This window comes from Alligator sinensis, unplaced genomic scaffold, assembly GCF_000455745.1.
Source record: "Alligator sinensis unplaced genomic scaffold, ASM45574v1 scaffold240_1, whole genome shotgun sequence".
Classification (NCBI taxonomy): domain Eukaryota; kingdom Metazoa; phylum Chordata; order Crocodylia; family Alligatoridae; genus Alligator; species Alligator sinensis.
In genome coordinates, this window is record NW_005841902.1 from 1527156 (window position 1) to 1540483 (window position 13328).

General features: G+C 37.1%; 1 protein-coding gene across 11 annotated transcripts in view; it reads right to left on the reverse strand.

Annotated features, from left to right (window-relative positions):
* The window catches only part of ERCC6L2 (ERCC excision repair 6 like 2), a 104987-nt gene that overhangs the window by 13484 nt on the left and 78175 nt on the right, over nucleotides 1-13328 (reverse strand). For all 11 annotated transcript variants that reach the window (XM_025197675.1, XM_025197673.1, XM_025197677.1 and 8 more), the window contains one exon: nucleotides 12678-12832. In XM_025197675.1, coding sequence (XP_025053460.1) covers nucleotides 12678-12832 — 155 coding nt within the window. The remainder of the gene's footprint in view (nucleotides 1-12677; nucleotides 12833-13328) is intronic.

Here is a 13328-nt window from a genome sequence, read left to right on the forward strand (position 1 = left end):
ATTTTTTGTGAAAATCACTTAATTTCGTGATTTTCAAGAAAAATGTGAAATCGCAATTTACACCAGGCCCTTCTAATGAGATTCGCAGATTAAAACTTATTAGCAAATATTATACATTTTATTCTTAAAATAATATTTTATACGCATCTTACTCAATTTGTTAATTAAGAAAGATTGTTTCTCTATTATATATGGGTATAATAGAATTTTACCTTACAAATTAGTAAGCAAATGTTAATAGAAACGAGAATGATGGCTTATTTTGATGGGCTGCATTCTGAAATATCTGTAGCATAAGACTGCACTGTGATAATGACTTGTATTGGCTGTATTTTGTCTCAGGGAACCAGGCATCATAAAAAACTTTCATCATTTAACTAGTGTTACCCTAGATAGTGTAGAGCAATGAGGGCCAATCTTTTTGGCAGGACTACCAGAAACTACTCTCCTACTCTCCAATTCAGTGCCCTTTTCCTGCCCTATTTGCCACTGTTCTGCATTCCCCCACTCCCAATTTGCTGTTTGCCATGTACACAGGCTACCCATACCATTTGTGGCACTCATGCCAAAGGTTGGCCACCATTGGTGTACAGCATGTTAGTGTTTTCCCTAAAAGTATTTAAAAAACAATGAAAGTCCAGCCATTCACCTCTTTCTTTAAAAACACTGAAGTATGAGACAGCAATGCTTTGGTTTACACATCTGTTTAAACATAAAAGATTAAAAACCGTTGGGTTTTTTTTGGTTTTGGGACAAAGCCAAATGTTGTAAACGTACTGAGAGTCATAAACTTGCTTGTCTTTGCAAAGAACCAGAATTACTGTAAAAACATACTGCTCATTGTAAATAAACTCTTAGAAATGGCATCTATAATTCTGAGAGGACAAAGACTTCTAAGTGTGTTTACAGAAGTTTGTTAACAAACTCTTTTTTTTGCCCATATTAACTGGTTTAGAGCTTATGTTTGGAAATAGGAAAACTACTATAAACAGAATGTCCCCAAAGAGCTAACTCTAGTGAAAGCCTAAGGCAGTGGTTCGAAACCTTTTTAGACTCGAGGCACCCCTTGATGGAGCCAAGGCACCCCTCAGCAGACTCAAAGAACCCCTTGGAAAAAGGCATGCTCTTAGTTTTCATTTGATTTTTTACTACAAATAGATAATAGAGAAGTTTCTTCTGTCACAAAGTCAAATAGACCATAACAGGCTAGAATGCTTTTAGCATTATAGATTCCTATTGGAAATTTCTGTGTTTGTCTTATGAATCATGTTTGCACACTTAAGAGTGATAACACTGCATGGCACCCCTGAAAGGCTCTCAAATCACTCCAGGCCTAAGGCACTACCGAAAGAAATGATGCATTATCTTTGACACACACAATTCAGATTTATGGAAAAAAAAGTCAATTGGTTAAAAAAACCACTACAGCTTACACTTACGCACAACTACTGGTATACTTTGAACATTTTCACAAAATATAAACTTTGTCAAACTAATCCAAGCACAAACTCAAACGTCTAAGAACTTTCAAAAAATTACCAGCATGGGAACTTTGCGCAAGAACAGAGGTTTAGAGCAGCTTTCCTTGATATTTCCCTCCATGTTCTCTTAAGAATTGGACCAAAGTCTGTTGACCTGAATGAAGCTTTGACTAGGGTCTAAAATAAAAAGTAGTTCTAAAGGTAGTTCTACATAGAGGTAAGTAAAACAAACAAACAAACAAACAAACAAAAAAACTCCATGCATCATTTCACTGAATTCTAAAAATTCTCTGACTATTTTTTACTTTCATGAATCATTTTTTCATACAGTTAAAGGATTGCAGTTAAAGTAACTGAAAACCTACTGGAACATTTTGAACAAAGTATAACTTCACTCACATGCCCACAGAGCAGTTTTTTCAACCACTTACGTGGCATTTTTGACACTTATACGCAGTTTACAATCCTACTGAGTAAGTGCAGGAGGTTATGCAATGACTAGGCAGGGTCCATATGTGCTTATACTGGGCAAGCCCTAGTCACAAAATTCTACTCAGCAGTAGTCCAACAACAGGATTTAACCCAAACAACTAAGCAATTAAGGTTAACTCTTTTTCTTAGGATTAGGATTTCAACCACTACCTAGATATAAAATAATGTAGTAATCCATTTTCTCCCAATGTATTTTTAAAGACATATTTAGAATTTTTAAACTCAGATGTTAGTGAGCGACATATGCTGAAATGCAACCCATGACATAATATGGAAACACCCCAACCCTTCAAATTTTCGCCAATCATTATATCTTCATAAAGAGAGATGATACTTCTATGTTAAATTTCAAACCCGAAGGACTATATATCACATTTTCAAATTAAATATCTTAAATTAATTTATTTTGTATTTCTCAACCACTTTAAAAAACAAAGTCACTGAAGTGCAAAACTAACAGGATTCCAATGGGTCAGTGAGTCTGGTTTTATTTTTAGAGAAAGCACTGCAAATACACATTACATGGGACCATGTTAAGAAATCCTTCTTCTCAATAAGAAAGACACGTAACTTTTAATTGCATAGCTGATAGTAGGTTTATTGGTCTTCTAACAAATTCACCGCACCTATTCCAAATAATTGGAAAGCCTATAATTTATTCTTCCTCTTCACTCTTATTCTGTCTTCCAAACAATGTATTTGAAAAAAAGTCTAGTTACTGGCAAAGTTTTTCCTTGTATCAAAAGCAAAGTGTTATTTACTTGCAAATGACACTTATTATTTGATTCAATTGAGAACGTATGTCAGCTTTCCCCTCTACCAGAGGAAAATCTAGGCTAATGAGTAAACACTAATTGTTTTTTCAAGAACCTTATAAATGATGGGTCCAGTGTGACACATGAAGGTCTTTCAGTACTAATCAATGACTTTGCAAATGATAATATTCACTTAATTAAGTAAATTATATATGGTGGAAAGGATGAAGATTAAGGCTAAGAAACTATGAAAAGCTGCCGCAAGCATCATAAAGTAGAACTGGGGAAATCCCAGCTCAAAGTGGAAAAAGGAGTAGATGGAAATGTCATCAGACCATCTTCCATTTGTTTCTCGGTCTCTCTGCTGTGACTGCACAATTGCACTTATTGTAAAGGAAGACTTCCTTTATTTTGCATATGGAAAGAAAGGTGGATATTATCCAAGTTGTGCATGTGGAGGGAATAGTATCATTAAGTACTTAGCAACCTTTACGCTGTTACTGATCAAAAATATCTCAAGAAAGTGTTTATTTTTACCTCCTCAAATTTCATTTACTCTACACAATTTTCAAAATGAATATGCAACCACCATTTCTATCTTCCACAAACAATACTTTTCTCCATTTATTCTTCATTTTTTGTGATGCCTTTTCTTCTCAAAATCACAGGCAACATATTGGTGTTTGGAAAATTATGTTTACTTTGCATTTGCTTTCTTCAGGTCATAGTCCAAAGTTACATGAAGGCAATAGTCAAGAGTTCAACAAAATAGGCAGCATCTTCATATTTCAAGTACGATCTGCACTCTACTACTATATCTATAGACACTTTCAGGACTAAGAAGGTAAGAAGACACAACCTAATAATAAAGTACAAGATACATTTTTTGCAACTTAAGTGTAAAGCTAAACATGCTGTGTGTCTTCAGTCCTCAAACTCAGAAATCTCTTTGCAATATGTCATCAACTAAATGATCTCTGTTTTTAAAAGTAAGAACAAACCTACAACAATTATTTTCAATGACCCATGTCTGCTTTTAAAGGAAAACTCACTTTCACGTCCTTACTCTCTGCAAATGACATTATTGACCTCCAAACAAGACTGGCTTTACATGTTATTCAAGTAACATTTGTAGGATGCCATTCAGCTCTCTCCTTACCTATGATGGCATTGTCTGGCTATCTTAAGCTGGTGAACTCCCTTTTTCCCTGATACACTCCACTGTTTTTGGTCTCCTCTCCTGAGTGGGTAGGGAAACCAGGAGAATCCCAAATTCAATTTTTCCAATACAAAAACGAGTATAAAAAGAATCACTGTTGCAGCCTTTAGTTGCTATAGTAAAAAGAACTTATAAAATGTGAACGGGAGCCTGACTTTGGCTTTTCTAGCTAGTTCCTAATCATGAAACAATTCTTCATGCCACCTCCCTAAAGGACTTGAATTTTCTTTAAAAATATAAATTCCCCCATTCTGGGCATTTCCACATAATTGTACCCAAGGGTCATCCTCCATCCCTTGTTGAATCCCATTTGATTAATGCGGACCATTTCTTCAATCTATCCAGGACATTCTGGATCCTAAGCCCTACTCCTCCTAGTGTCTGCAACTCCACCCAACTTGGTATCATCTGCAAATTTGCTAAGCATGCCCTCAATCCCATTGTCCAAATCATTAATGAAGATTTTAAATAATACCAGACACATGACTTACCCCTGGGGAACCCTACTTGATACCTTCTCCAAACTAGAGATTGAGCCATTGATGACAACTCACCGAGTATCATAGTCCAACCAATTATCTTACAGTACTTTTGCCTAGTCTGTATTTTCCTTGGCTTGTTAATGAGACTGTTGTAAGAGACAGAGTTAAAAGCATTGCTAAAGTCAAGGTGTATCACATCCACTGCTTTCCGCCCATCTACAGGCATGACTTGCTCTTGGTGAATCCATGCTGACTGTTCCTGATCACCTTGTTCTTCTCTAGGTGCTTCAAAATGGACTCCTTGAGGACCTGCTCCATGATCTTTCCAAGCATAGAGGTCAGGCTGACTGGTCTGTAGTTTCCCAGATCCTCCTTCTTTGCTTTCATAAGATGGGCACTATATTTGTCCTTTTCCAGTCATCTGGGACCTTGCCCAACCTTCATAAGTTCTCAAAAAGGATAGCCAATGATTCCAAAATTACATTAGCCAATTCCCTCAGTACCCTCAGGTACATCCTGTCCTGCCCTGCCGACTTGAAAACATCTAGTTTGTCTAAGTAATCCTTAACCTGATTTGTCATTACTCTAAGCTGTTTGTCTCTTTCCTCATCTTGGCTGACAGCTGCACTTGCTATCTGGTTGCCCCTGCTTATGAAGACTAAAGTAAAAAAGGTGTTAAACTTCAGCCTTCCCTTCACCACGTGTAATTAGATTGCCTTCCACATTCCGTAAGAAATCTACGGTTTCTCTGTTCTTCCTCTTACTTTTGACATACTTGTAGAATCCCTTTTTATTGACTTTTATGCCCCTGGCTAACTGCATCTCAAATCATGCCTTGGTCTTCCTAATTTTCTCCTTGCCTGCCCATGTAATAGGATTCTTTTTTGAGTTTCAACTCATTAAAGAGATTGCTGTCTAGCCAGGCTGGTCTCCTGTTGTACCTTCCATTCTTCCACTTCATTGGAATAACTTGCTCTTATGCCCTTAAGAGGGTTTCTTTAAAGTCCAGCCAGCTCTCCTGAACAATTTTTCCCTTCAGACTTTCCTCCTAGGGGATCCTACCCACCAGGTCCCAGAATTTGTTCAAGTCAGCTTTCTTGAAGTCTGGTATCCTTCAGCTGTCACTCCCCTTCCATCCTTCCCTTTGGATCTTGAAGTCTCAGCATGGACACTACCACACAAGCTACCTTCCACCTTCACATTCTCAACCAATTCCTCCCTGTCTGTGAGAAATAAGTAGGGAAGAGCTTGTCCCCTAGTTGGCCTATCATCTGTATCAAAAAGTTATCCCCAAAACACTCCATGAACTTGCTGGGCTGCTTATGCACTGCTGTGTTTCTCTCCTAGCAAATGTCCCAATTATTAAAGTCCACCACAAGAATCAGGGGGAGCTGCATACCTCAGGTCAGTAGGGTGACTGACTGAGGACTGGAAGGACCTGGGCTTGATCCCAGGTGAGAGCAGTGGGTTTCCACTCATCGTTTCCACTTCCAGCATGGCCCTGAAGCTTACCCAGCCTCCTATCCAATGGGTAGGTAGAGGTAAATGACAGCTAGAGATGACAACATCACTTTCTCGTGCCAGGGTTAAAGAAACAGTGGATCCCTGCTTTCACTACCCCAAAGGGCCTCAATGGCCTGGAAACGGGACACTTACCTTATGAGAACCAGATCCTGCAATTTGGAAGCTTCCTGGTTTGGTGGCTTGTAGCAGACACGCACTGTGACACCCCCTTGCTGTTTTCTTCTAACATTTACCAAGAGGTTTTCAACAGGCCTACCTTCCACTTTGAACTGCACCTCCAAACACATGTACATCACCTTTATATACAAGTCAACACCTTAAACTTCTCCAAGAGGAAATTAATCCCTCTGAAACATCAAATCTTTTACATTGCTTCATTCTGTAGACATCTTTTTGCAATCAACAAGATGACTCATAGAAGTAACTGCTCAAGAAAAATGTTCTCAACCCAGTGACACAGTTAACATTTCATAAAACCAAACAGCTCAATCACCAGAAGTCTTCTGCTTTAATATCCCCATGTATACTTAAAGCAAGGATAGCCCTCACAGAACTCAAAGATAAAAAGACACACAGAACTGAATTCGTTTCAAAGTAATTACTTTGATTCAATATTTAACAGAAATAAAACATATGGGCCAGGTTCTCAGGTTTATTCCAGCCCCTTTGTGATATAAGCAATTGCAAATCTATCCTGAGTTGCTGAGGATTTCTCAGAGAGAATGACTGTCTTTATGTTATCACCTCCTGACCCAAAGTAAAAAATATCTGATAAAAATGGTCTGTGCAGTGAATGAGTGTGCAGTGCTCTGTTGCTCAGCTACTACAACAGCCTGTTGGGAGCATTTATCAGCAGGCGCACACGTAAGCATTCTACAAGTCTACCTTGTGCTGCAGCAAATCACAGCCTCTAGCTGTTACAGAGTCTATGAAGATAGTAACAGTTACCCTGCCATTTTCCATTTGGGTGGAAAAACAATTAGTGAAGAGGCAAATTAGTATGTTTTGTTGTGTGAAAACTTCTGAAATTCCCAACTTTATTTGGTAATAACTTCAGTAAAATCACTAAGAGCAAGATGTGTGTGAATGGATCTGGTTTAGGGTAATATGCTGCAGTTTTAGCTCTAACTTCTTAGATGACCATCGCCAAATTGTCATGTGATTCTATCAACAGCCATATATGGTATCAGCTTGTGTTCAGAAGTATTCCTTTGATTTTCACCAGATCTTGCAGATATGGAAGAAAAAACATTTATGTACCTTTTATTTCTATCAGGTAAAAAAAAAAATCATTAGACCTCAAACAGACATATCTATAACAGTCTAACAAGATTTGTACCCACTACAGTGAGGAAACATTTGCTACCAAGAACAAGCAATCTGGGCTCCTCCAGAAGAGAGTGAAGGTCTCAGCAGAGTGCTACAAGCTTGTCTTTTCTAATGTGTTCAACCTCATACTGATACCCCACTCCTGAAAGTCTGTTCTTTTGCTTGGGACTACGGTGCTAATAAGTTACACGCTGGCAGGTCAGTCAAGGACAGATCTCTCCGTTCTATATTAGCATCTGCCTCTCATTGTCTCTTCCCTAAGCAGACATGTCCAAGGCTAGCAGCAAATTTCTTTTTTTCCTTTTCCCCTGGTTAAAACTATGAACTCATTCAAGAGAGACATAACTTTATTACATCTGGAAAGCTGATCATAAATCAACAGTCATCAAACAGAGGACCATTAGCCTGTCTTAAAACTTCGGTCTATTGCAATTGCTTGTTCCATTAGAGGCTAGAGGATCTACATACATACCGTCAAACTCCCCTCCCACTTATATTAAATAGCACCAGAACAACTTCTGGCCACGTTTTACAATATTTCAAATGCAGTATTTTAAGACATGCTTAAAGGGTTAATTTCATAATATACTGAAACAGTAAACTTAAATGAAACAACATTACCAGACCAATCATTTGGGAACAATTATTTTGAAACACAATAGCATTCACTATCCTGGAAGAACAGGATGATGGAATGCTACCTCCCAAAAGTCTAGTCACTGTAAACAACTATCTTTGCCTGCTGAATCCAAAATCTATATAAATACATTGTGACCAAGGCTAACATAGCTAACAGAAATCCTTTGTTTAAGTAATCTACAAAATGTCAATGTAATACAAATACGATAAAAAGCAGTTCTTAATAACACAACTTTTGTATTTACAGTATTCTGAACAGCACTTAAACCTGCATTGGGTATACAAAGGGCACGTTTTTTCCTAGGCTGACAGCATGCTTAGTTCTCTCATTTACACCAAACTGCAATAACATAAAGAAGGGTTTACCATTAATCCAGGTTTTACTACAAAGCATCCCGTTATTTCCCTGTCAAACACTGGCAAGAGTGCCAAGTGTCTGTCATCCAATTCAGGGGATTAAGTCTTCTTTTATAGTGTGATTCTTGTACCAATTTATAAAAATACAGATATAGTTTCTTAGAGCTGGTCACAGTCTATATTTTGGCCTGGATTCATGCCGCAGAGGTTGAATATGACAGCTGGCAGGAAGCTGAGGGGAGAATACATCCTCCCCCTTTTCAGTCACCACATTTCAGTTGCCATAGTGATTAATCCTCAATTGAATGGCTGTCTTTGTACATTTCTTTTCAGTAAAACTTTAAGTAAACTTAAGTTGAAAACATGCAGTTGACTGAAAAAAAAAAAAAATGAGGCTCCACATAACCAACAGGTACAGTATGAGTTCTATGACTAATACTTTTCCATATATTAAAAGGGTAAATTAGCTCTAATGTAGGATATTATCAGTTTTTCAAAATAGGTAAGTGCATCCTGCCCCCTTTTTATGATTATTCAGGGAAGTATATTATTTTCTCCCATCTTCAAACTCTTTCTCCCAACCCAGCTTAAAAAAAAGGTCCCTTCAGAAAACGCACTCAAAAAACAGCTTTAAAGGAGCCTAAAGAAAAGCCGGACTTCTGTACTTCTGAATTTTCTGTAAACTGTTTCACATAGGTTGTTTTTCCCAATTAACACAGACATTAATTAGGGCCATAATTAAGGAATCTAGGCATTCAATTCAGAATACATTTGAAACAGTAGAAGAGGATGTTTCATCCTGGCTCTGGGAGACTTGCATTTCTTATGTTAAACTAAGAAAAAGTTCACATAAGAGTTCAAGTTATCCAAAAAACAAAAGACAATAGAAATAAATTATGAAAACCTAGTATGAAAGATCAGCCAGGCTTCTTTGGCCTTTTATCACCATAGCTATAAAAGAATTTAAAAATGCAAACTGAAAATATTCAGTGGACATCTCAAATATGAGGTGAGCACCTGTATTTTTTCCCGTACTATTTATCTCTTCCTAGGAAGAATGTTTAATAGCTTGGCTTTGTTATGGGACTAGCTGTCTTGACTATTTTTCCTTTTCTTTAGCAAGACAAAAACATGGACAGTTCTATCTGGGTTCTTCACCTCTTCTCGAGTCTACATTTATACTGAATGAACATTTATTGTAGAATACTCCTTAGGCCTTCTTTGAATACCATTTCCTTTCCAACTAGTTTCATATCCTAGCTGAGAAGAAAAACAAAATCGTCTTTGTACCAAATGGCAAAAAATAGTTCATGATGATAATTTCCCAATGGTTTCACATAAGGTAATCACTATTTTAAGCAAGTGTGTGCAGAATGATGAATATTTTAAAGAACGTTTATAATATTAAGGATGAAACAACCTCTAGAACCCATGAAATTAGTTGAGTGGGCAAAGCATAGCAAGGCTTAATACAGAAACTATTTACTTTGATAGGTTTACTTGTTAAGCAGCCTTCTTCCTACATGTGCACTGGAAAGCCATCCTACCTCAAATTTCACTGGTGTTAAATAAGACATGTAGCCAAGGTTGCTGCTTGTTCTGTTATTCCTAAATCACAGAGTACTCTCTGTTAGAATAAATGGCCCTTGTATCTAGGAGGCTGTGAATGTGGTGGTATACAACCGTGTGATAAGATTCGAGAACTGTAGATGTCCTTGTTATAAATTTGTTCTTGGGAAGAATACAATGATGTTGACAATTTTGAAGAGCAACAGATATTCATCTGTTTCATAAAACAATTTTATGGAAAGTGTCGACTGTACTCAGATTTTAATACTTCCTTTTGCTGCTGTCATGTTCACTCAGTTACCATATGATTAGCTACCATTGTATTGCTTTGTATGAGCCTGAATTCTTGCTACAGAGCATCCAAATGACAGTTCAAGCTTTGCTTTAACCAAATATAACGATACAATATTCTCTGAAGAAAGTTTAGACGGTCATAGTTTCACAGCATAATGTCATGGCTTATAATATCTTCTATTTCTGCATTTCCATTCTAGTTCTCAAGGGTGACAGAAATAAAGAAAAACAACTCACCTAATCTTTAATCATGCCCCTTTCCATACCCCTTATTTCTTAATCTAAAATTAATCCACCTCAGTTGGTGTGCCTCAGCCAGTTTTTAGGGTTTCTGTGTTTCTCCCTCTCTTTCAGAACTATTACTCCATTTTTGTATATCTTAAAAATATATTAATAAATTTCAGCTTTATAAAGGTGAAACTAATATGATGAACTGGACTGGGAAAAGGACATTTTGTTACTTAAAAGGATAAAAGACTTGCTACAAAAAGAAAAAAAATGAGACCATCACAACACTATATCTCTGTCCAGTGATAGCTAGAAAAAAAAAATATATATAAATGGGAAAAATTTAGGCTATCTGAAAGTCTTCAGATGAAGAATGACTGACCATTCTGCAAATGAACTTATGCTATCTTCTACATAAGGCAAGGTATCAATTAAAAAGTTGAGACTACAGTGGGTATCAAAAGAAAAAATAATTACAAACAGTCCCTATTTTAAAAAAGCCTGATTAAAACCATGAAGAATAAAATCCAAAGGGAACATCAAGCCCTACTCTCTATTCTTCAAGAACTTTTAGAATTAAATTAGTGTCCCAGAAATTTTTAGTGGGTTTATACCTTAAACACCACACAATGATTTCAGATCTTCAACATATTGTTTTGACCTTATTTTATAGTATGAAACAGTAGCTTTTTAAAAATCTCTCAAGGGTATCTGAATGTTGCTTTTTTTCATTTTTCCATAATTCTCTTCATGATACCACAACAAATAATTGTGACCGTGACTGCCGCCATGTGCAAAACTGACTGCAAATTAATAAAATATCCAGCAGAAACAGATGAGCACCACAGTAACAATGACTGTTTTCATATAATATAATCTGTAATAAAAATAAAGAAATGGGAAAAGAAAAACACAGAGAAATGAGCAGCAGCAGTTTGTCTAAATGGATCATTTTTTCAGAAAAAATTCTATAGGACATCAGTTCTTAGGGTCCTACATCTGAGAAGAAACAGCCATCTAAGGGGATTATTGCTAGTTTAATGCATGTGTGTCAGACTAACACCAGGAAATAAAATCTATATACAGTTTCTTCCACTATTACTGATGTTGTGCTTCCTATTTAAATCTCTTCAAGTGAACCAATATTGCTGTTCCTTTGTTTTCAGAAAGAGATAACTCAAATCACATGGATTAACAAGCAGAGATACCAATTAATTTGTAACACCTGTGGGCATGCAAATTCCACGCTACTTCAGCTGTAATAAGAAATAAATCATATGAATAATAAAACTGAACTCCCACAGCCTGCATTTTAAGACATTACGCCACAGGTCTTTCCTCAAACTTTCCTTTCACTTGTACTGCATTCCACTTATGCTGTCAGCCGTGGGTAGGCTGGGATATATCTGTAGAATTCGCAAATACTTGTGACCCAATGATCTATTCAGGAGGGGATGGAAAGTATTTGTATTTGGATATTGAAAAGGTCTCACTTTTTGCTAGTTGGCCTGGTCTGAACTTTCCAATGTAAAATTGCTTTTGCATCTTTTGGTTCAATTAATTACAGTAAATCAACAAACATCAGAAGCAGTGAGGAACTACAGTATTGTGGGAATGACATTGTGGGCTTATGTCTGAGTAAGAGTTTTCACCTGGCATACCAGTTCCCTTAGCTAATGCATCTGTGAAGACCAATCGGAACATCTGCCAATCAACCATTTTTCCAGGCTGCAAACATTTGTGTTTTATCAAAAAGCTCAGCTTAAATAAGTTACAAATGTTTGAAGCATGGAACAATTGAGTAGAGAGTGCTCAGTTCACTTTACAATTAGACGGCCACTGTCCATCTAAATCTGAATCAAAACATGGAACTGTATAAAAGGAGTTAAACTAACCAACACACAAACAATCTCACATTTGATGTCTGAAAGCCACGTGAAAATCAGAATGTCCCTAGAGATTTATGTATAGCAAGCAATAGCTAAGAACAAAAACTTGAAGTTGTACCTGATTTCATACTTTTGGCTTATCATTATTCCAAAAGTTACATGAAACAGGTTGATTATATTTGTGTTTTTCATACTTCTCACTAGACATTACCTGGATGTTAGAATTGCTCTTGTATTCCAATACCTAAATCGTTTATGGCTTGCCAGCATAGAAATACCAGCAGTAATTCATTGGGCCTCCATTTGAAACCCCTCCTCCTCTGGCATCAGTGGATTGATCATTCATGGTAGCCATTAAAAGAAAAAGTTAAGAGGATAAAAACACAGTAAAAACAACATTTTTAAAGCTGCCTCTTTACCTTGTCACTGTAGACTGGTACATTAGCAGGGAGCTGGGAAAATTGCTTCAATTCAAACACATCTCGCACAGCCCACCGACTCATATGATTCTCAGCTTTGCTCGATCCAACCACATTCTGGTTTGAATGAATATAAGCCACTTCTTGAACACCATCTAATACATGTAAAAAAAGCACTTAGGAAACGTTTGGTCATCTCAGAATACTGTATATATGCTCATTTACAGGTATAGATTGTAATTTTCAGAGGAATTAACATGGAAGTAATAAATTGTCTTAGGTAGTACCTTTGCCCTTAAAATACTCAATTATGACATCGTACCGGTTTTTAAACTGTTTACAGCTGTAAGCATCTCAAAAAACATCTTGTTTTAAAAGCAAACAGAAAGGGAAGCTTTAGCTTCAACAAACCTATAATTCTGAATGAATTCAGTTTTAATATTCAATAGTACCGCTAATAAGCAGGTACTTTTTTGTCATGGCTCTCTTACTTCCGCGTAGCCAAAGGCTGCAGGCTGCCCCCACTCCCACTCTGCACAGGGGCTCCCCGGCCCCCATGGATGCACCACCCTGCCTCCAGGGACGGGGGCAAGATGGATGAGGGAGGGGGGATTTGGAGACCTTCACAGCAGCAGGAAAAGCTGGTGAGGG